The sequence below is a fragment of the Cervus elaphus genome, chromosome 5 (genome assembly GCF_910594005.1).
Source record: "Cervus elaphus chromosome 5, mCerEla1.1, whole genome shotgun sequence".
In the NCBI taxonomy this organism is placed as follows: Eukaryota; Metazoa; Chordata; class Mammalia; order Artiodactyla; family Cervidae; genus Cervus; species Cervus elaphus.
Window position 1 is genome coordinate 7,476,115 of NC_057819.1, and position 24,187 is coordinate 7,500,301.

General features: G+C 41.5%; 1 protein-coding gene across 2 annotated transcripts in view; it reads right to left on the bottom strand.

Moving 5' to 3' along the window:
- Positions 1 to 24,187, bottom strand: part of GRK3 (G protein-coupled receptor kinase 3) — a 114,601-nt gene that overhangs the window by 77,041 nt on the left and 13,373 nt on the right. For both annotated transcript variants that reach the window (XM_043901507.1, XM_043901508.1), the window contains one exon: positions 13,506 to 13,582. In XM_043901507.1, the coding sequence (XP_043757442.1) occupies positions 13,506 to 13,582 (77 nt within the window). Of the gene's footprint in view, positions 1 to 13,505; positions 13,583 to 24,187 lie in introns of those variants that run through there.

A 24,187-nucleotide genomic window follows, 5' to 3' on the forward strand; every position in this document is an offset into this window, starting at 1 on the left:
CTACTTTTCTTTTTTTCCTTTTATCTCTTTTCCGCCTGTCTCCATCTGTCAAAACAGCAGGAAGGGCAACAGCAAAAAAGAATGAAAGAAAATCAACTCAAATTTAATTCGTGAAACCATGAAGTGTTAGGCTTAAATGAAACATTAGATTTTATCTATTCCAGTCCCTTTGTTTTGCTGATCAGGAAACTAAGGAGTATTAAAAGGGTTGATGAAAACACCCAGCTTGTTGGCTACCACAGGAGCCAGAGTCTAGCGCCCACTGCTAGCAGAGAGTGAGCAGAATCAGGACAAAAGCTCTGGGCTTTAAGGCTGACCTAAAAGCATCAGGTAGAATACAACGGTGTGACAATACTCTTCAGCAGATGGCCCACAAAGCAAGCAAGTTAATTCCAAGATGCATGAGCACAATCACTTCCTAGTCCTGACTTGGATTAGAAGTAGGGATACTAAGAAAAGATCACAGATAAGGTATAAAACCCTCAGGAAAGGTATTTCCAAAAGAGCTAACACAAGGGGATATTATGACAGTGCACTGCCACCTGGAATTCTACAGGCAGCGGGGGCTCCTGAAGTCCAAAAACCGCCCAACCACCTCTCCACTGCCAGTTCAAAAAGCCGACGAACAACTTTTCCAGTAGAGGTGATGTTTCCTAGGTCCCTGGAACCGTCTGGGAGTATATACTAAGAGGCCAGCTTCACTAACATTGCTAGAGCATGTAGTATTTTCCCTGAATTATGTGGACCCTCGCAGCGAGAGACCTACAAAGCTGAGTCAGCTGCAGATGTTGGCTGACTGGCTAGACTTGCCTTTTGGTTAAGAGTGGTTTCCCATACCTGCCTTGGGGTCTAAACTCATGACTCAGAAATGTCACCAGTAGCCCCTTCGAAGAAGTTCAGAACTCTTTACAGCTGCCTGATACCAACATGCTAGAGGTCCATGGGTTTCACATCTATCCTTTTGTAGGGTGAGCTAGTGGCAGATGGAAAGTCCCCTGGGGGCCTGTGGTCTTAGTCTTCCCAATCTGCCTTCTTGTTTAATGAGACGTTTCCAACGAAGCACTTAAAACACACTTGATTCTCCATGTCTCATTTGGCAAAAGCATATAAAGCAGAGCTGCCACAGAAAGATCTTTGTGCGTTATTCCCAAATTCTGGATGTCAGAATCATGAGACATTAAATAGGAACTGTACAGCTGATATTTTAAAACTCCAGTACTATTTCCAAGAGCCAAGCCAAGCAACCTAAATGCCCATCAATAGATGAATGGTTAAAGAAGATGTGGTACATATATACAACAGAATATTAGTCATAAAAAAGAATGAAATGCCATTTGTTGCAACATGGATGAACCTAGAGATGATTATACTTAGTAAAGTAGATCAGAGAAAGACAAATATCATAGGATATCACTTATATGTGGAATCTAAGAAAAAAGATGCAAACGAACTTACTTCCAAAACAGAAACAAATTTATGGCTATCAATGGGGAAAGTAGGAGGTGGGATAAATTAGGAGTTTGAGCTTGACAGATACACACTACTATGTGTAAAACAGACAGACAACAAGGGCCTATTGTATGGGACAGGAAACTATATTCAATATCTTATAATAATCTATAATGGAAAAGAATCTGAAAAGTGTGTGTGTGTATGTGTGTGTGTGTGTGTATATATATATATATATATATATATATATATATATATATATGACAATCACTTTGCTATACACCTGAAACTAACACAACATTGCACATCAACTTCAATTAAGAAAAAAACTCCACATGCATACTAACTTCCAAACTAACGTTTCCGGGTAACAGGTAGAAAATAGCAGCTGTGAAGAACCCAAGTTCAATGCAGGCTCTGCTTTCTGGGGGTTAGGTGAGCTTGGTCGCGTTATTTTACCTAGCATAGAGAACACTCATATGGTGTTAATTAACAGTATGCAGGTAGCCATTACTGTCTTAAACCAGTAGTTCATTCCAATCAACCACGGGCTCAGAAGAGCTCAAGAAAAATTAAATAGCAACCATCTAAAAGGTACACAGGTTTCCCAGGTGGCACAGTGGTAAAGAACCTGCCTGCCAATGAAGGAGACTCAACAGACAAGTTCGATCCCTGGGTCGGGAAGATCCTCTAGAGTAGGAAATGGCAACCCATTCCAGTACTCTTGCCTGGAAAATTCCATGGAGAGAGGAGCCTCGTGGGCTACAGTCCATAGGGTCCAAAGAGTCTGACACAACTGAGTGACTGAGTACACACGCAGCACAAAAAGTAGACAAAGCTGCCAGCCTGCAGATCAGGGGTCTGGTGGTCACATGCCAGTGTTCCGATAGTTTTAGTTACGATATGTTAAAGGATTGCGTCTTTCTAGTAAACACTGTAGCTCTTCTGAGTTTTTCTGCGAATAGACAATAATGGCTGACCTTAGAACCTGAAAGATGGCTTTTAAAAGGAAAACCAGCCCAAGTAAACTACTTTAAAATGAACAAGAAAAAAAAAAGACAACTTAATTTCTCAGAGGACTGGGTTAAGCCTTTTTACCCTCTTTAAAAGCGGCCGCAAATCTCTCAGGTCCCCAATTTTCGGAGCCATTCAGGCTGACTCCAACACGAGACACCAATCCCCAGGCTTGTTGGAGCCAAAAAAGATAAGGAGTCGGCTAAAGGACTGCCTGCCAGTGGGGTTTTAAGTAACAGCCTTTCCCTCTTCTGCAGCATCTTTCCTCTCTGGGCGGCATTTCTGTTAAGAGATGCAGGTCGAAAAGGGTACAGAAGCTCTGCCCATCGTTTCTATGGGTTTCCTCACCACCGGTGGCCTGTGCCTGCCTGGCCTCTTCAACTGAAAATCCAATTAGCTGTGCTTAGTCAAGTGTTTACCTCTGCTACTGGAAAGTTTAAATAGATCTTTAACTCTTTCCCTCACTAAAAGTCTTCACAAAGACATGGATAATTGAAGCGGAATTGAACAGTGCCCCAGGTTTTTCTTCTCTGTCAGGGCAGGTGGCTGTCAGCCAGAGGAAGCTTTACAGATGAGCTGGGGGGACTGTGGCCGTCTGTGACTGTCAGTCAGGGAAAATATTTGTCTGGGGAAGGCCCCGCACTGGGACATAAACAAACCCTTCCAAAGAAGGGTGGAAACAAAACAGAAAACAAAGCCTGAAGCAGGTTCCCAGGTTAAGACTTCCAGCCCTGCAAACACGTACAAAAGGGCTCAACCTGCTATCACTTAACTCTGGTCAGAAGTCGCAGGGTTTTAAGTACTTGCAGATTTTAGCCATCTAACATGTTTTGAAGCACAAAGCACCAAGAAATGATTTTATACTTATAAAATAGATTGGTAACTTCGTTTTCTGAAACTGACAAAACAGTAACCCTAAAATGTTTTCTTTTGTCTCATATCTTCTTTTTTCAGTATTTCTGTGGTTTTGTATAATTACTAAATTAAAAAAATAGGTCTCCTGACATGTGTGTCCAGTTTTCTTTCTATAGCCCTGCTCAGAAAATCCTTTTAAAAAAGAACTTTGTAAGGCAGCAATTTCTGTCTTTCCAAAATATTCTTTTTATAACAAAACATAATTTTTTCAAAGTCCATGGCAAGTATATTTCTTATGCCTTAACCCCAAATGCCAAATATAATTTATGCATTCTTTTACACAAATGTTCTTTGAAATTTTCAACAAAGGTGCCAAGACAATCCAATGGGGGAGGGGGGGAAGCTGTCTTCTTCAAAGAAGAAAACTTCTTTCAAATAACTAGATAGTCACATGCAAAAAAAGATGAATTTAGACCCCTACCTCATATTATACAAGACAATTAACTCAAAAATCAACCAAAGACCTAAGATCTAAAATGATGAAACTTCTAGAGGAGAAAAAAATGTTTGTGGAATTCAGTTAGGCAAGAAATTCTTAGATTCTACACCAAAATTCTTTAAAAATTTGTAAACTGGACTTTAAAATTAAAACCTCCTAAAAATAAAATAAAATTAAATTAAATTAAAACCTCCTGTACTTCAAAAGTTACCATGAAGAAAATGAAAAAGAAGCCACAGACGGGCAGGATGTATTTGTAAATTAGACATAAATAACAAATAAAGACGATCATTTTTTTTTAAGGGCATAAGATTTAAATAGACATTTCACCAAGAAGATTTATAAGAATGCCTAATCACCACAAACATGTACAATATCACTAATTGTTAGGGAAACGCAAATCAAGACCCCAATGCAGCACCACTTCATACCCACTAGGATGGTCAGAATCAAAAAGATCACAGCAAGTGTTGATGAAGCTATGGCAAACCTGGAACTCTCATAAAATGATGGTGAGAATGTAAAAATGACACAGTTTAGAAAACAACTAGTGATACCTTAGTAAGTTAAACTTGAATATACCATACAGCCCAGCAATTCCACTCCTAGTAACATGCCCAGGAGAAATGAAAACATACATCCACACTTTTATGTGAATATTCACAGCAGCGTCATTTGTAACAGACCAAAAGTGGGAATAATTCAAATGTCTATCAACTGGTGAAGGGATATGCAAAATGTGGTCTATCCATATAAGGAGGTATCACTCAGTAACAGAAGGGAAAGAAGGATTGGTACGCACAGTGTGGATGAACCTCCAAAACCTGATGTGAAATGAAAGAAACCAGATGCAAGAGACTAACAGTCTACGGCCTGCAGGATTCCACTCACATGAAATGTTTCGAAAAGGCAAATTGCTATTGAGACATAGAGATTAGTGGTTGCCTGGGGCTGTGGCTGGAAGCAGGAAGTGACTACAAGTGGGCACAGGGGGTCTCTTTGAGACGTGGTTTACTAAAACTCATCAAATTATACTGACTCATAATGGGTGAATGATACGACATGTAATATCATGCCTCAATAAAGCTGTTTTTAAAAGAGTAAAAGTTGCAAAGTTTTGTTCTTGACCAAAACCATGCCTCAGACACCAACATTACCTCACACAAACTCTGAAAGATTAATATGCAAACTTGGGATTAGGTCCTCGAGTCAGTGTGAGAAAAGGAAATATCTTCCATGGCAATAATGATATGATGTCATATTACATTAAACATGATGCTCTTTATACATGAGAGCAATATTTGCATACTTTATGAATTAACTGTCTATTCTGGAGTCTCCTTATGATGAGAAACATCCTTCTCTAACAGGAGACGGGATGCAGTCAGAGGAGCTGAGCAGTCTGTCGATAGATGGAATTCATCAAAACTCGAAAATTCTTAAACAAATGGGAAAACCAGACCACCTGACCTGCCTCCTGAGAAATCTGTATGCGGGTCTGGAAGCAAAAGTTAGAACTGGACATGGAATAACAGACTGGTTCCAAATAGGAAAAGGAGTACGTCAAGGCTGTATTATTGTCACCCTGCTTATTTAACTTATATGCAAAGTACATCATGAGAAACGCTGGGCTGAATGAAGTACAAGCTACCATCAAGATTGCCGGGAGAAATATCAGTAACCTCAGATAGGCAGATGACACCACCCTTATGCAGAAAGTGAAGAAGAACTAAAGAGCTTCTTGATGGAAGTGAAAGAGGATAGTGAGAAAGTTGGTTTAAACTCAACATTTTGAAAACAAAGATCATGGCATCTGGTCCCATCACTTCATGGCAAATAGATGGAGAAACAGTGGAAACAATGGCAGATTTTATTTTGGGGGGCTCCAAAATCGCTGCAGATGGTGATTGCAGCCATGAAATTAAAAGACGCTTACTCCTTGGAAGGAAAGTTATGACCAACCTAGACAGCATATTAAAAAGCAGAGACATTACTTTGCCAACAAACGTCCATCTAGTCAAAGCTATGGTTTTTCCAGTAGTCATGTATGGATGTGAGAGTTGGACTATAAAGAAAGCCGAGTGCCAAAGAATTGATGCTTTTGAACTGTGGTGTTGGAGAAGACTCTTGAGAGTCCCTTGGACTGCAAGGAGATCCAACCAGTTCATCCTAAAGGAAATCAGTCCTGAAGATTCATTGGAAGGACTGATGCTGAAGCTGAAACCCCAATACTTTGGCCACCTGATGAGAAGAACTGACTCTTTTGAAAAGACCCTCATGCTGGGAAAGACTTAAGGTGGGAGGAGAAGGGAACGACAGAGGAAGAGATGGTTGGATGGCATCACCGACTCAATGGACATGAGTTTGAATAAACTCCAGGAGTTGGTGATGGACAGGGAGGCCCGGTGTGCTACAGTCCATGGGGTCGCAAAGAGTAGGACATGACTGAGCGACTGAACTGAACTGAACTGAATATGCCCCACTTGCATATGATGAAATTATTACTCCAGTTGATCACAGAAGAAAATGATATCAAAATCATCTTAACCATATCTACTGGATAACCAGTATCCCTTTAAAATCATTCTTTAGTTGAGCCAAACCAAGGACATTTGTCAATATCTAAGTTTTACTGATAGCAAATTAGGAATCAATTTAATTGATGTCCATTAAGATGGTTGATTGCTATGTAACCATTAGAAAAATAAAAACAACTGTCACTTAACCTTTTTCATTTGGGAAACTGGCAATTAAAAACAGAACTAAGCATTTATCCTGCTCTATTAGTTTTTTTTAAGGTTACTGCTTTTTTTTTTTTTTGGCCAAGCAGCATGTGGGATCTTACTTCCCTGACCAGGAATCAAACCTGCACCCCTTGAGGTGGAAGCATGGAGTCTAAACCGCTGGATCTCCAGAGAAGTCTCTCTGCTCTATTATTTTCTACTGCTGTGTAACAAATATTCACAAACTCAGTGACTTAAAAATGTCACTAACAAATAGCCCCTGGTTCTAGAGATGAGAAGTCCTGGCTGGCTCCTCTGGCTTTTCTGCTTATGTAAGTGCTAAGTCACTTCAGTCCTGTCCAACACATTGTGACCCGAAGGACTGCAGCCCGCCAGACTCCTCTGTTGATGGGATTTGCCAGGCAAGAATACTGGAGTGGGTTGCCCTGCCCTCCTTCAGGGGTCTCCCCGACCCAGGGACCAAACGTGCGTCTTTTACATCTCCTGCATTGGCAGGCAGGTTCTTCACCACTAGCGCCACCTTTCTGCTTAGGAGCGCATAAGGCCAGAATCAAGGTGCTGACAACCTGGGCTCTTATCTAGAGGCTCTGGGGAGGCATTTGCTTCCAAACTCATTCAGGTTGCTGGCAGAATGCAGTTCTGATGGCTGTAGGACTGTTTCCCTGCTGTCTGCCATAGACAACACTTAACAATCCTTTTCATGGGGTCCCTCAACCTGCAAAGTCGGCAAGGGAGTGTCCAGTCTTTCTCGTGTTAGTCTCTCTGGCTTCCTCTTCTGCTGCCAGCCTGAGGACATTCTCTGCTTTTAAAAGGCTGGTGTGAGTGGATTCAGCCCACCTGGAACACAGTCTTAACTGTATTTGCAAAACCTCTTTCAGCGGGTTACCCTTGGGAATAACACCCCTGGAGGCAAAAGTCATGGGAGACATCTTAGACATCTGCCAACCATACCTGACCATCTCTACAGGCAAATAAAGAGCTTGAGCTGATGAATACAAGCAGTAAACATGGAAGGAATGGCACGGTTAGCGAGCTCACCGCTTTGTTACTTCCTAATATAGTAATCGATTTAGGCAGAGATCATCAGTGAAAATGAAACGAACGGCGGATGACAGCTGAATGGGGAAGCCGAGAGCTGGCCGCGCCTGAGCTGCTTTGGAGAAGAGACGGCAGAGCGCCACCTGCGTGCCACGTGCCCCCCGCTACAAAGGCCGAACCGGACACGCTCCTGCGCTGCTGGAGCTGGCCTTCAGTTCACGGGAAATTTAGGAAGCAGAAGTGCAATTCATTGAAATGACACCTTGAAAAAGCAAGCAGAAAAATCCAGAATGTGGAACACTCTACAGTACAACCGGCCTGGTTTCTTTAAAATGTCAATTACCTGTGGGTGGGGGACCATTCTAGATTAGCAGGATGTTATTACCAATTACATTACAAGAACAATATATGGATCCTGATTCAAAAAAACCAAGAGTAAAAGGACATTTTTAAGTTAATTAGAAAAACCTGCATATAGACTCAGTATTACAGTAAGAATTATCATTTTCATTGGTTGGGATAAAGGTATTAAAGTTGTAAAAGAAAATATTCAGATATTCTAGAGATGCACATAGGGCTGAAATGCTATGAGGGGTTTGCTAAACGCCTTAAGATATTCCGGCAACCAAAAAAAGAGGAGATGGACAAAGCAGGTACACAAAATGTTGAAAACATATTGAGTTTCGGTGGTGTATAAGAAGGTGCTGCGCTCAGTCGCTCAGTCATGTCTGACTCTTTGTGGCCCCATGGACTGCAGCCTGCCAGGGTCCTCTGTCCATGGGGATTTTCCAGGCCAGAATACTGGAGTGGGTTGCCATGCCCTCCTCCAGGGAATCTTCCCAACCCAGGGACCAAACCCAGGTCTCCCACATTGCAAGCGGATTCTTTACCATCTCGGCCACCAGGGTAGCCCGGTATATAAGCATGGGGGATCATCATTCTGGTTCAGTTTTACCCAAGACTAAAACTTTTCATAATAAGAGATTTCATTTCAGAGATTTCATTCACCGAGCATCTGTGAAGAACAATCACCATGTTCAGGGCTTTGCATCCATTTCCTGCTGGATCTTCACAAGGGCTAATGAAGTGGGTACTATTCGTATCCCCACTTTTATAGCTAGGGAAACAGCTGAAATGACCACCAGTCTGAGTGTAACCAACAGGCCTGCCAATCACTTGCCACCCAGCAAAGCCTCAGAAGCCAAGTAAATGGAAGATTTCTATATATTTTGTTTGTTTCAGAAAGCATTTTGACATGGCGGCTACAGCCCACATTGGAGGCTGGTCCCCAAAACTGTGTGTCAACTGCCAGCCAACACGAGGGATGCTGGCAGACTTGGAAAAAGAGACAAGGAGGGGAGTAGCGGGGGATCAAAGGTGAAAGGGAAACAAGGGGAGCACAGAAAAGTGGCAAGGCGGAAACACACGGAGAGAGTCATGGAGAGGGGCGGAGGGAAGAGATGGGGAAGGCAGGGGAGGAAGCCAGAGACCAGGAGACTCAGAGGGACTGCAATCTCGGTCCACCTTCCACTCGCCCCATCCCTCCCACCAGCCAGAAAACGGGAACGCCACAGAGCAGGAAAGCAGCAGACACGTTAAATACAGAGCTCTGTCCACACGTAATTACAGATCTGTGTCTGCACGCTTACCTTGTCCTCCTCCCCCCCCCAACCCCCACCGAGTTCAAACCTGGCTTCTCCCCGACAGGCTCACCAGCTCCAGGCTCAGGAGTCAGGAGGAAGGGAGGGAGGAGTTCTTTATCCGAACCACGTTTCGGTTTTTTAATAACTTAATTGAGATAAAAGCCACAGACCACCAGTGCCTGGTGAAGCTACTCTCGGGAGGAGAATCTGTGAGGCCGGAGTTAATGCCATTAGGGGCTCAGATCAAAGGCTCCTGGAGCCAGCTTCAGGTGAGGGTTTAATCACAACCACGGAAAAGACAGCTCTGGGCCTCGCACATTTGATGAGGGGGCTGATGGATGAGAGACTCAAAAGCAGTTACAGGAGGCAGAGGGAGGGGCAGAAATGACACAGGAAGAAAGAGACCTTGATGCATTTCAGAGACTGGAAACTAGAGCTGCAGGGGAGGGCAAGCCTGTCACAATCCCCAGGGCATCTCAGTAACGTGAAACCACCTGCTCAAATTACATGCTGAAAAACACCTTCCTCTCTTGGCCTTAGGGCCCTCGTTTGAGAAATCTCTGCGCCACGAGAGTGAAGTGGAGGAAGAAGAGAATGTGCAGACTGAAGAGCAGAAGAAGAAAGATGAGGCAGAGGTCCAAGGAAACTGGTACACCATGGAGGCCACAGAAGCAGAAACAAGGGAAGCCAGAGGCCAGGGACGCTGGTACAGACTGCCGGACTGCATGCCTACCATCTCGGACTTGTCTCGGTGGGTCTGGGAACATCTATGGCCATACTGATCACCTCCACCACCTCTGAGAGACCCATCTTGCTCATTATTGAGGCGGTCCCTCTTTCAGTCCTTTGCCCTGGACCCACATGATATTCTACAGTAATTCTCTTCTCAGTTGTGGCTGAATGTAACATGTGTACAATAAATCATCTCTTTTGCTGTCTTAGCTAAAGAAAAAAGAAAAAAAATAAAACAACCTTCCTCTCCTAGCGGCATTATTCCTAAGAGCCAAAAACTGGAAACAACTGGCAGATGAGTGGATGAAGGAAACATGGCTTGGTGGAGCAGGGGCATATTAACGGGGAAGAAGAAAGGAAGGCAGTGCCAATACACACGCAACAACATGGATGAACCCTGAAAACATCATGCTGAGAGACGCCAGATGCAAAAGACCACGTTACATGATACTGTCTATGTGGCGAGCACAACACGGCCAAATCCATAGAGGCAGAAATTAGATGAGTGGTACTTAGGGGTTAGGGGTACAGCGAAGGTGGAGAGGGAGGGACTGCTCATGGGTGCTTCTTCCCCGCCCCCACCTTTGGCCAGGGAGGCAGGCGAAGGGAGGTATTTTATTTTGTTTTATTTATTTGTTGATCTTTTGGCCACGCCTTGCAGCATGTGGGACCTTGGTCCCCCAACCAGGGATTGAAGCCTTGCACCCTGCAGTGGAGGCACTGGAAACACAGAGTCTTAACCCCTGGACCACCAGGGGAGTCCTGATGCAGTTTCTTTTTAGGATACTGAAAATGTTCCACGATGAGACTGTGCTGATGGTCACATAACTCTGTGAATACACCAAAACCCACTGAACTGGATAGGTGAAATATACTGTATCAAATGTACCTCAACTAAAACATCTGAAAAATTTTAAGTCACCATTAAAGAATTCCTTTTTTTCCCTTTCCTCCCAAAGATACGGAGTTTCTTTCTCTGGTCATGAGGACAGTTTAATCTTCTGCTTTTTGGTACAAACTCAGAAGCAAAGGAGAGGCTTTGTACAGATGGCAGTTAACCAAACACCACGAAAGCGACAAGAAGAGGCAACGGAGGATGAGATGAAAGCTGAATCTGTCCCCCACCAAACCCCTACGCTCAGGGTGAAACCTTCCGCGTGGCTAAGGGCTCCCCTAAGTCGTCCTCAGAGCAGACGGGCCACTTCTGATCGGCTTCTCCAGAGCACGCCACCTGCCTTTTGCCCACTGTATTTAGTGGGTCATTACAGAAGGCAAATCTACAGCCTCATGTTGTTCAGTGGCTCAGTCGTGTCCAGCTCTTTGTGACCCCATATGGACGGCAGCACACCAGGCTTTCCTGTCCTTCATTATCTTTCAGAGTTTGCTCAAACCCACATCCACTGAGTCAGTGATGCCATCCAACCATCTCATCCTCTGTTGCCCACTTCTCCTGCCCTCAATCTTTCCCAGCATCAGGGTCTCTTCCAATGAGCCGGCTCTTCACATCAGGTGGCCAAAGTATTGGAGTTTCAGCTTCAGCATCAGTCCTTCCAGTGAATATTCAGGGTTGATTTCCTTTAGGACTGACTGGTTGGATCTCCTTGCAGTCCAAGGGACTCTCAAGGGTCTTCTCCAGCACCACAGTTCGAAGAAAGCATCAATTCTTCAGCGCTCAGCCTTCTTTAAGTCCATCTCTCACATCCACACATGACTACTGGAAAAACCATAGCTTTGACTCTACAGACTTTTGATGGCAAAGTGATGTCTCCACTTTTTAATACACTGTCTAGGTTTGTCATAGCTATTCTTCCATGGAGCAAGTGTCTTTTAACTTCGTGGCTGCAGTCTCTGTCTGCAGTGATTTTGGAGCCCAAGAAAACGAAATCTGACACTCTTTCCACATTTTCCCCATCTATTTGCCATGAAGTGATAGAATGCCATGATCTTAGTTTCTTGAATATTGAGTTTTAAGCCAGCTTTTTCACTCTCTTCTTTCACCCTCATCAAGCGACTCTTTAGTACCTCTTCATAGGTGGTCACTTTGTGACAGACAGTGGTTCACAAAAATCCAAAGACTTTCCATACCAGTTTCTGCTTTACTTGAATAAAGGAGGTCACTGTAACTCTTTCTTAAAAAAAAAACAAACAAATCTATCCAATTCTTACCGGGTGGCCTTCTACAGTACATTTTATAGTAACGGAGCCTTCAAAGAATTATCAGAATGTAATATCAGAACAAGTCACTTCATCAACCTGAGTCTCGCCTCCTGACCTATACACAGAAGGATGACCCAGGCCTATCAGAATATTCAGTCTCAAAGGGACAAGTCGGCCTGTGTCTGCACATCATGGGAGCAGAAACACTTGCAGAAGCAGAGTTCCAGGAAACTTCAGAAAGACTATAATTTCTTGGAATTTTAATAATTTCCTCTAGTATTACATTAATTTAAAAACTAAGACACAGTTTCCCTGCAAAGCTCCTCTGAACATTTGTGGGAGGCAAACAAGATGCAAAGAGAGGACAGATTCCTGGTCTCTTACATTCAGCTACACTGATTTTTTTGTAAAAACTCAAGCATAATCTGTTTATTACATCACTGTAAGTTAACAATAGAGCAAGTTAACAACAGAGCCAGCTGACAGGCCAAAGATGAATTCTATCATTGAGAACAAAGATTGTTCAGGAAATTTCTGGACGGGGGGGGAACTGATTTGGGGGAATGTAAAACAGAAATACATAGTTGATAGCGCTCCTCTAACCCAGCCGACAGGCACCTTTGAACAAGCTGCTAGTCTTTCAGAAGGCAGGTGGGAAAAAAGAATCTCATTTCTTCATGGGCCTCGAAATTCCCACTAAAGCAATTCCTGTCTGGTCCCAGCTTCTCCAGGGCAGAAGCTGCTGGGCATTCCTACAGAACCACACGTCTGAACGGGTCGAGGCCATCAGCCAGTGGGCGACGGGTCCGTGAACTCTGCGTACACAGCAGGAGCAGTCCTGGTGACCTGTGAAGCAGAGGTTCCAAATACAGCCGTAGGAATAAGGGAGACTGAGGTGGAACTGACAGGAGTGAGCGGCAAACAAAACCCATGGACCCTTGAGAACTGATCCAGTAAGCCGACCCCACACTTTGGAAGCACGCGGCCAACCACAGAGCGGGGTGAGGGTGATGAAGACACATGCCGACACCTGTGATCATGGAAAGTACAAGGTCAGTGAGAGAAGATGAGGACCTCAGGCACAGACCTGAACAGAAGATTTCTCTCTGAGTATCAAGAACCCGATCCTTGGACCTGGGGAATCTTCCACACTGCCTTAAAACCTACACCCAAACTTGTCTGTTTCCCAGTAGCTTATTTACAAGAGACATTACTACGGACATAAGAAATCACTTAGGATCTTATTAATTACATGCCATTTCCTTCACCCCCAGCTTGAGCTATAACACATGACAGCATCGGGGGCTGCATTTACACTTTACTGTAGTATCACAATTAGAATTAACGGTCTGCCAAATGAACAGCCAGACTTACCAATTCTCTGATTAAAAATCTTGTCAAAGGTGATTTCGTGTCTCTCCTCAAGATACTTCTGCATCACGCTCCGGATACTAGAAGAGAAGAGTGACATGTTTTTAACAATGCCAGTCTCCATCCCTAGAATGGAAAATACACGATGTCTTCATTCGAGGGTACTGGCTTGATTAACTGTATTCTGGTGTTCACTGTACACTTTAAACATATGTAATTTTGTCAGTTATACCTCAATAAAAAAAAAATGCTCCCCTCAAAAGGATATTGGCTTGACAAAAGACGCCTGTTACTGACACCCACAGCTGCTTGAACAGCTGACTAAATTTAAAGTTCACACCTCTGGCTAGTACTCTCTCCTGCAACCCAGGGCCAACCTTACATGTCAAGTTTGTTGTTGTCTAGTCATTAAATCGTGTCCGACTCTTTTGTTACTGCATGGACTGTAGCCCACCAGGCTCCTCTATCCATGGGATTTCCCAGGCAAGGTTACAGGACTGGGTTGCCATTTCTTTCTCCAGGAGATCTTCCCTACTTAATTAAAAAAATAATATAAGGAATTTGGGGAAGTTCTCCCTCAACACCACCACTTTCCAAAAATAATAAAGATGTGCGTGCACACACACATGACAAATTCTGCTAACCGATCAATGAGATTCTTTCTAAAGAAAAAGCCAATGTTCCCTGGATATATTAATATCAAAAAATCACACTACTACACAGCAAGTATAAACCACAAGAAAATATAATTAGAAAGAAGATTTCACTTACATCAGAGTAAGGAACATTGAATGTCTTTAAATAAATCTTTCAAAATATGTGCAGGAATGTTATAGGCAAAATTACAAAGTTGTACTGAGAGACAGTAAAGAAGTTTTTAATAAGTAGAAAGATATAGTATGGTAAGGAACAGAAAGATTTAATATTGCAAAAACTCTAATCAGATTCATCTACAAAATCAATATAACTCCCGTCAATATTCCAACAGGATTTTCCATAGAACACGGAAACAGATAAGCTTTTTATAAAGTGCATGCAAAAAAACACAGGCTCAAAAATAGCCAGGACATTTCTGAAGAAAGAGAATGATGATTAAAAGGCCCATTATGAAGCTAAAATAGTCAAGACAAGATAAACAAACTGACCAATGAAATGGAACAGAAATCACACAAACTGACCCGCACATGCATGGAACTTTGAAATGTAACTGAAGTGGCAAGGCAGGAAAATGGAGAAAGGAGCAATTATTCAATAAGCGAACCTCCAAAGCTATTATCCAAATAGAAAAAGCAGAAATTAAATCTCTGTCATCTACTGATGGGCAATAGTTTGGCATCATTTCCCCTCGCCACCCTTTCTTTTGCTTTTTGAAACAAACTGAGGTAATTAAATGCATGTTTAAGTGTACTGTTAAATGAGTTTTTCACATACACGACTGTCCTAATCAAGATACCACATATTTATATTTTCCAAAAAGTGCTCTTTTGCAATCTATCTCCCCAAATTCTAGGATCTGAGCACACTATTGATCTCCTCCTTTCTGTTTAATAAAGACAATTTGCTATAGTTCTAGAATTCTATATAGATAAAATAATGCACTATATTGTCTTTTGTTTTTGGTTTCTTTCCCTCAGCATAAACAAGCTTCACCTGTATTGCTATGTGCATAAGTTTTTAGTTCCTTCTTACTGCCAAGAAGTGTGTTATTGTATGAATATTCTACCATTTGTTTATCTGTCCATCTGTTGATAGACGTTTGGGCTGTTTCCAGTTTGGGGCTATTATAAATAAAACTGCTTTAAACATTTGTGTACAAGTTTTCTCATGGGCATGTGTTTTCATTTTTCATGGGTAAATATCTAGAAGTGAAACTGTTGGTCATATGGTGAATTATATTGAACATTATGAGACATTATGAGAGACATTATGGAACCATATTCCGAACTAGGTGTAGGATTAATTCTTCGGTAGATGGTCTGTGCTAAGAAATCTCTCACATCCTAATCTATTTTCCCTTAGAAATTTTAAAGTTTAGATTTTATGTTTAGGCGTAAGATCCATTTCATGTTATTTCTATGTACAATGCAAGGTAAGAACCAAGGTTCTTTTTCTCCTTCTAATACATAATTGTTCTGATATCATTTGTTGAAAAACCTATCCTTTCTCTACTGAATTTTCTTGGCATCTTTGTTGATTCAACACTAAATATGTGTTGGTCTATCTTTGGATTATTGTGTTACATTAATCGATATGTCTATTCTTCACAAAAACACCACCGTATCTTGATTGCTTTAGGTTTAAAACACAAGCTGATACCAGAAGGCTTAGTTATCTAAGTGTTCTAACATAGTTCTACTGCCTTTGGTTTCGTTTTTGTTTGTTTTTTGGCTATCCTGGGATGACTGCATTTAAGTTTTATAAGTCAACATGGAAATTTCTTCCCAGAAAAAGCTTACTGAGACTCTGATGGGGATTTTGTTGAATTTATAGATCAATTTTAGAGAAATTAACCTCAAGATATTAAGTGTACTACACATAAATATATTTTTCCATTTATGTAAGCTTCTTTAATTTCTCTTAGCACTATTTCATACCTTTCAGTGTAGAAGTCTTACTCTTTCTCTTATAATAGCTTTCTTTGGTTTTGGTATTAAGATAGTATGATTCATAAAATGAGATGGGAATTATTCCTTTTTATTTAATTGTTCTGAAAAAGCTGGTATAAGACAGTATTAATTCTTCAAATGTTTGACAGAACTCATCAGTGAAGCCATCTGAGCTTGGAATTTTCTTTTTGGGAAGGTTTTAAATTACAAATTTCATTTCTTTCACAGATATAGGGCCAAACATATTTCCTATTTATTCTTGTGTTGGCAACTTTTATCTTTTAAAGAACTTGTCCCATTCACCCAAATTGTCAAATTACTAAGATTTGATCTTATTTCTTTGTTGTTCTTTCTTTGGCTTTGTTTCAGTTGCTGCAGGCGGGATCTTTAGATGAGGCATGTGAACTCCTAGTTGCAGCACGTTGGAATCTAGCTCTCCAACCAGGGATTGAACCTGGGCCCCCTGCACTGGGAGCTCGGAGTCTTAGCCACTGAACCACCAGGAAAGCACCCCCCCCCCCTTTTTTTTAAATTGTCCTTTTAATGTCTGTAAAAGCTCTTCAGTCATTCTTTATACTGTTAAAGTGTGCGTTCTTTTTGTTTTCCTCTGATCATACTAGCTGGACGTGTGTCACTCATACTGATCTTTAGTTTTTGTTTCATTCATTTTCTTCTATTATTTACACTTTTTATATTTATTGATTTCCACTCTGTTATTTAAATGCTTATAATTTACTATGGGATTAAATTGCTATTTTTCCAATTTCTTAAAAAGTCAGATCAATGAATTTAAACATTTCTAATATAACCATTTAAAGTTATAAAATTTTCTCTATGCACTGATTTAACTATATCTCACAGATACTAATACAGTCTGTTTTCATTTTCGTTCAATTCAAATTATTGTCTAATTTCTCTTGGTGTTTCTTTCTTGAACTATGAGTTATTTATAACTGAATTGACTCATTTCCAGATATTTGGAGATTTCCGGATATCTTTCTGTTACTGAATTTTGCTTCAAAAACAGAAATTTTCATTCTGCTCTTCAAAAGAGACTGGAGAAAATTCAAAGACAAAGCATAGACAGAGAAAATGCTGGCAAATCATATTCTGATTGAGGAATTGTATTCAGCATATATAAAGGCTTTTCAAAGTTCAAGAATAACAAAACAAACAACCTAATTTTTAAAAATGGGTAAATGATGTATACAGACACTTCACCAAAGAAGATAAGTGGATGGCAAATAAGCATATGAAGATATTCTCAACAGTGTTAGTCATTAGGAAAAGGCAAACTAAACTCACAGTGAGATGTTACTACACACCTATAGACTAGCTAAAATTAGAAGAGACTGACCATACCACATGTTGGCAAAGATGTGGAATAACTAGAATTCTCACACACAACTAGTGGGAAGGTTAAAAGGAAATAACTGGGCAGTTTCTTAATAAGTTAAAACACAAACCACTATATAACCAACCCATCAATTCCACTTCTAGGTATTTATCCCAGAGAAATGAAAGCATATATCCATAAACAGACTTGTACATGAATGTTCTTAGTAGCGTTACTTGTGATGATCAAACACTGGAAACCCAAATGCCACCAACAGATGAGTAAGTATGAGTGGATATCCATATTATGAAAGAATATTCAACAATAGAAAGGAATAAATTATTGATATAACATACATGATCTCAAAATAATTATTCTTAGTATAAGGAGCCAGGAGCCACGACATAAAAAAATAAAAAGAGTACATATTGTTTGATCACAGAGCGGCAGGAGCAAACTTCTAGAGATGATATACATAGCTCCCCCCCCCCAAAAAAAATGTATCTGGGGCTTCCCTGGTAAAGAATCCAGCAGCCAGTGCAGGAGATCTGGGTTTGATCCCTGATCCAGGAAGACTCCACATGCTGCTGAGCAAAAGCCTGTGTGCCACAACTATTGAGCCTGTGCTCTAGGGCCAGGGAGCTGCAACTACTGAGTCCACACGCCCCAGAGCCTGTGCTCTGCAACAAGAGAAACCGCCACAGTGAGAAGCCTGCGCACTGCAGCTAGGGAGCGGCCTCCACTCTCTACAACTAGAGAGAAGCCAAAATAAATAAAACCACACACACACGTATCTGGTCTCTCTCCTGGTTCTCAGCACAGAGCTCCTAAAGCCTGCGGCATTCCCTGAGTGACAGGGATGTCTTATTCATTAGGAGTCCTTTTCATCCATACTTGAGTTTATGCTGATGAAGTGACTAAGAGGACTCTCTGGTATGATTCTTTCTTGTGCATGTTTGAAATTTTCATTACAGAAAGTTTATTACTTATTTTTGCTTCACCCTGCACAGCATATGCGCACTTAGCTCCCTGGACCAGGGGTTGAACCCACGTCCCTGTAGTGGAAGCATAGAGTCTTAATCACTGGACCACCATGGAAGTTCCGAGATAATTTAAAAATATCAAAATATGGCCTTCAAATACCTCCTCATCAAAATAAGGCATAGATACTTACTATGTATAATACTATACCAACTGGAGGCGTAATGGTTTGTTTTTGGAGGCGTAATGGTTTGTTTTTTCTTTTTTTAATATCAATTTGTTGGTAATATACCAGCCTTACCTATCATAATCTGTTGGGGTCCTGCTATAGAAATACAAAGGCTTCCCTAGTGGCCCAGATGGTAAAGAATCTGCCTGCAATGCAGGAGACCTGGGTTCAATCCCTGGGTCAGGAAGATCCCCTGGAGAAGGAAATAGCAACCCATTCCAGCAATAAATATTATATCATATTTTAAAGAATTTTTCTACTACTAAAGTAGTTTAAGGACCAGATGTCTGCTCTCTCCTGGCCAAAGGACAGCTGCAGATATCCCTCCTTATTAAAACTCTCTATGTTCTATGTGAGGTTTACTTCTGTTTTATTCTGATGTTCAAAGCGAAATGCATCTAAACAAGTATTTCAATACTGTGTAACATATCACCTAAAAAAAGCAGTTTTACATAAGGTAGTTGTGAAGATCAAGCAAGCTGGCTTTGTTATGAGCACCACCCAAATAAGAGCTGCTAAAATTACGACCATCAAGAAACCTAAAAGGCAGAATTTTTTTTTTAAGATAGGATGACTAAGCAGTTACACTAAGATTCAATTCCCCTGAAAGAAAACTGCTTTCTTTCACACGTAGTTACTAAACATTTTCCACTAGCTGTTCATTAAATACCGGAAATGGAGCAACATTATCCAAAACACAAGGAAGACTCTACCGCTAGATTTAAAACCACCGAACTCTGCCAGATACAGGCTCTGATGTGTGTGCCCAGCTGCTTTAGTCGTGTCCAACTCTTTGAGACCCCATGGATTGTAGCCCGCCAGACTTCTTGTCTTGTCCATGGGATTCTCCAGGCAAGAATACTGGAGTGGGTTGCCATTTCCTCCTCCAGGGGATCTTCCCGACCCAGGAATCAAACTCCACTACAGGTGGAGTCTTCACCACTGAGCCACAGGGGAAGCCCCATAAACTCTGAAGGGGTCTTTAAAAGTATCTGGTAGAGCCGACTGTCAGCTCTTCCCAAGGTTCCTCAGTTCACCAGATCTTGGGCAAAAAGTCTTGCATATAATCCGCATAGCACTAATGCACATGAGATGATCTATATCCAGGAGATCACAAGCCAATTAAGCTAAACGTGAATTCCTTTGTGTTTTTTCCTCCCATATTTTGACAGTCCACATCCTGTTTTGAGATGCCTTTCTTCTGCAATATATTACCTGATGTTAAGTGACACTAAATATAACTGAATTTCACTGACCAAAAGGAAAAAAATCATATATAAAAGTCATACTTGAACAGATATAATTTGAAGGATGGACACATTTATGGGGTCAATCAAGTTTACCTAATTAAAGCTACCAAAACTTTGTGATCTAAACTGTTTCTTCAAATTAGTTACAATAATCATTTTAGAATCCATTTATCTGTTTCTCAAAATACTTTTGCATCAGAAATGATATAGAAGTAGCTTCATCCTAATGGTTACATTGTAATCTATGTGAAATAAGCATCAGAGAATAGGAAGACAGGGGCCAAGGAGAGTCCCTAGGAGGGTCGAGAGCATCTTGCCTGGTTTCCAAGATTAATTTTTTATGGAATTATCTCATTTAAAAGATCCCAATGCATAGCAGCACTACTCACAATAGCCAAGACATGGACACAACCTAAACGTCCATCAACAGATGAATGGATAAAGAAGATGTGGTACGTACATATGATGGAATACTCCTCAACTACAAAAAAGGAAATAGTGCCATTTGCAGAAACATGGATGGACCTAGAGACTATCCAAGTAAACATGGATGGACCTTACTGTCCAAGTAAAGTAAGTCAGACAAAGACAAATATCATATGACACCACTTATATGTGGAATTTAAAATATGACACAAATGAACTTACCTACCAAACAGAAACAGACTCACACACACAAGCGAGCTGACTTATGGTTGCCAAGGGGGAGGGTGTTGGGGGTGGGAAGAATTGGGAGCTTGGGATTAGCAGATGCCAACTATTATATATAGGATGGATAAACAAGGTCCTACTGTATAGCACAGGAAGCTATATTCAATATCCTGTGATAAACCGTAATGGAAAAGAATATGAAAAAGAATGTGTGTGTGTGTGTATATATGTATGTATAACTGATTCACATTGCCATACAGCAAAATTTAACACAACATTGTAAGTCAACTATATTTCAATAAAATAAATAAATGAAAAGATCCTGAGGGTCTCACATCCTGACCAGGGTCCACACTCCTCAGCACCTCACGGGGAGCATGTCCAAAGAGGCCCCAGGAGACCTCATCAGTCACACCTTCCCTCTGACCGCACACAGGAGCCATGCAGGATTTCTTCACTGCTGAGTCATTCTGTAAATGCCATTCCCACTCTCCTCGCATGAAAGCCTTCTGCTCATCCTCCAGGACTCAGGTCGGGGTCACCGGCCTTCCCCAAGCCCTGCAGAGGCACCCCCTCTCAATTCCAATCTCCACTGTGTGTCGGGTGGCAAGGCTGTTTCATTCCCCACAACGTGCTTGTAAATATACACACCTCCATATCCATCCCCTGCTCATTTAATCACTAGTTCATTGAAAACAGGCAGTGTGTCCTTTCCACGAGCCAGGCACCATGCGCGACACTCAGAATGCAGAGTGAGTCCCACCTGGTCTCTGCCCTGAAGGGGGCCGTGTCTAGAAGGGTGAGCAGGGAGCCCCAGTGCCGTGTGACAATGCAGTGTCCCTGGGGCGTCAACAGGGACAGTCACAGGGGGCTGCAGAGTCCAGGGCGGCACGGCTGAACTCCAGACCTGGGGGGCCCCTGGCTAAGACGAGGTGACAGAGAAAGCAACGGGGCAACCTGTGCAGCATCTGATAAACCATGCCTGCCTGCACCGAATAACCGAAGGAAATGGACAAAGGACAGCAGCAGGTAAGAAACACACACAGAGAGAAAAATGCCAGACAACACAGAGCCTCCACTTTTGGATTCACTTATTTTTCTAACTATGCAAGAATACCTAATTCACCACCCTTGAGATTAATGTCCAGCTCTTCAAAGTTTCTTTTCTTTTTTTTTTTTTAAAGCAAACACTTCCTTTATAAGGACTGACAGATGACATGTTGTTTCTATAACTGGCAAAATTGCTGACTTGGACACAAACTGCTATGCTTCCCTGACCCCACTTCCCTAAGAGAATGTGAACCAGGCAAGAATATCAGTGACCAAGCACTCCCCAGGCAAACAGATCTACAAACTAAAATATTCTCCGTACAAGACCAACCAATGGAATTCATCGACTACTCGCCTTCTAATTTGGCACACGACGCCATTCGTCACATGAAAACTTCATCTGAGTTTTGTATTCATTTTCTCCTTGATGGTTTCCAGGTTTGGGGGTTTGCCTTGGACAGCCCTTTGTACTCCAGAATAATAAAAATATCTTCTCTCATATTTTTCTATCTTCAATAATTTTTATGATTATCTCATTAAACACTGGAGAACTTTTGTGTGTGTGTACAATGTGGACTCGATCCGACAATCAGCTATCACACACAATCCTCTCCCTAACAGACTCAAAATGCCACCTTTGCTCATAAGCCAAGTTCAAGTTCTGCTATAGAGATGAACATAAATACACATATACACACAATTCTGCATGCTCTGCCATCAATGTGTCTGTGCCTGGAACAAGACCATGTGATTTTAATTCCTATAACAATGTCTCATGTTTGCTAAAGCAGATCCCCATTATTCTATTGGTCATTTTTTCCCACTTATCTCTTCTGGATGAATCACATTTATCACATTCCTTAAAATTCTTATGTGGATCTGGATTGTGATAAGGTTAATTTGAAGAGAATTGACATCTTTTTAATACTGAGTCTTCCAATCTAGAAATACCTTGTAACCCCCGCACCCCGCTGCACCATTTATCCAGATTTGCTCTGACTTAAAAGTTTTGTTTTTCTTTATTAGTAATTAGTTGGTGAGGTCTGGTTTAGAGCAATGCATTACAAAATATCTATTTTAAAGAAATTATTTTGACAAATTAATATTCATGTAATTTAAATATAGAAATTTGTTCAAGTAATCTCAGTGAGAGAGAATTACATTACAGAGTCTCATTAGGCATGGAGCATATGCTTCAAGGGTAGACCATCTTAAACAGCTCGGGCTGTCATTTTTTTCCTGCTAAATGTAAACATCAGAACTATGATTTAATAGATATTCATCACTGAATGAGGTTCGCTGAAATCGTTTTGTCTTCAGTGAGTAAACGGGTAAATCACTTTCTAAAGTTTCATGTCTTAATATGCTTTCTCTCTTGGATATTTTTGCATCCTTTTTCTTCCCCCTCATCCTCCAATGAGAAGTCTTCCGATCCAAAGGTTGTAAATTCATCGACAAGGACTTGGATTAGTCAGAACTCTGGTTGCAAATGAATTCACTGCAACTCTACCCATGTCTTTGAAATCAGTGCCACGGAGCCTCTTCTTGAGTCATCTAATGCAGTTTTCAAAGAGCTCATCAGTCTGTTCTTTGAGATGCAGGACGTTTAGAATCTCTGTAGGGTGCGTCGTACGAAGTTATATCCTAAGTCATCAGCGCTGGTTACACATGACATTGGGACAACACGAGGCTATCACCAGCCCTATCCAAAGACAATCATGATCCTCACACGGAGTCATCTACCCTTGTTTTTAAAAACTTTTGTAAAATTTTTCAAACGTGCAAAAGTACAGACTGGTAGTGTGAAATCCCATGATCCATCAGTCAACACCTTGTGGACAGCTGTTAAGATTTTAGCTGGCTTCCATTCTCCCCCTCACTTTTCATGTTTTGTTTTGCTTTTTTAAGTATTTTAAAGCAAATCTCAGACTGCATATCATTTTACCTTTACTACTTCCGCCTGCATTTCTGAAAATTACAGAAACTTTCCTTCCATAAACATGGTCCATTGTCTCTTCCCAACCCCACCCTGGAAATCACAATAATTCCTGAATACCCATTTCCTAAATCAAATTTCCAGGATTCTCTCAGAGGTGTCTTCTGTAGAGCCAGGTTTGAAGTGCAGTGCAGTGCTCAGCCTTGTCTGACCTCATGGATTGTAGCCCACCAGGCTCCTCTGTCCATGGAACTTCCCAGGCAAGAACACTGAAGTGGGCTGCCACTTCCTACTCCAGGGGATCTTCCTGACCCAAGGATCGAACCCACATCTCTTGTGTCTCCTGCATTGGCAGGGAGATTCTTCAGCACTGCACCATGTGGGAAGCCCAGTTGGGCTTGAATCAGGATCAAATCAAGATGTGCACATTCATTTGATTATTATCTCTTAATTCTGTTTTACTCTCGATCACCCCTCCATCCCTACCAGTCACTTCTCATCTTCATGCCAGTGACTCACTGAGGAAACCAAGACGGCAGTCCTGAAGGATGGCCCCCATCCTGGATATGCTTGTTTGCTTCCTCATAAAATCACTCAACGTGTTCCTCTGTCTCCTCATTTCCTGTATGCTGCAAGTCAGCTCTGA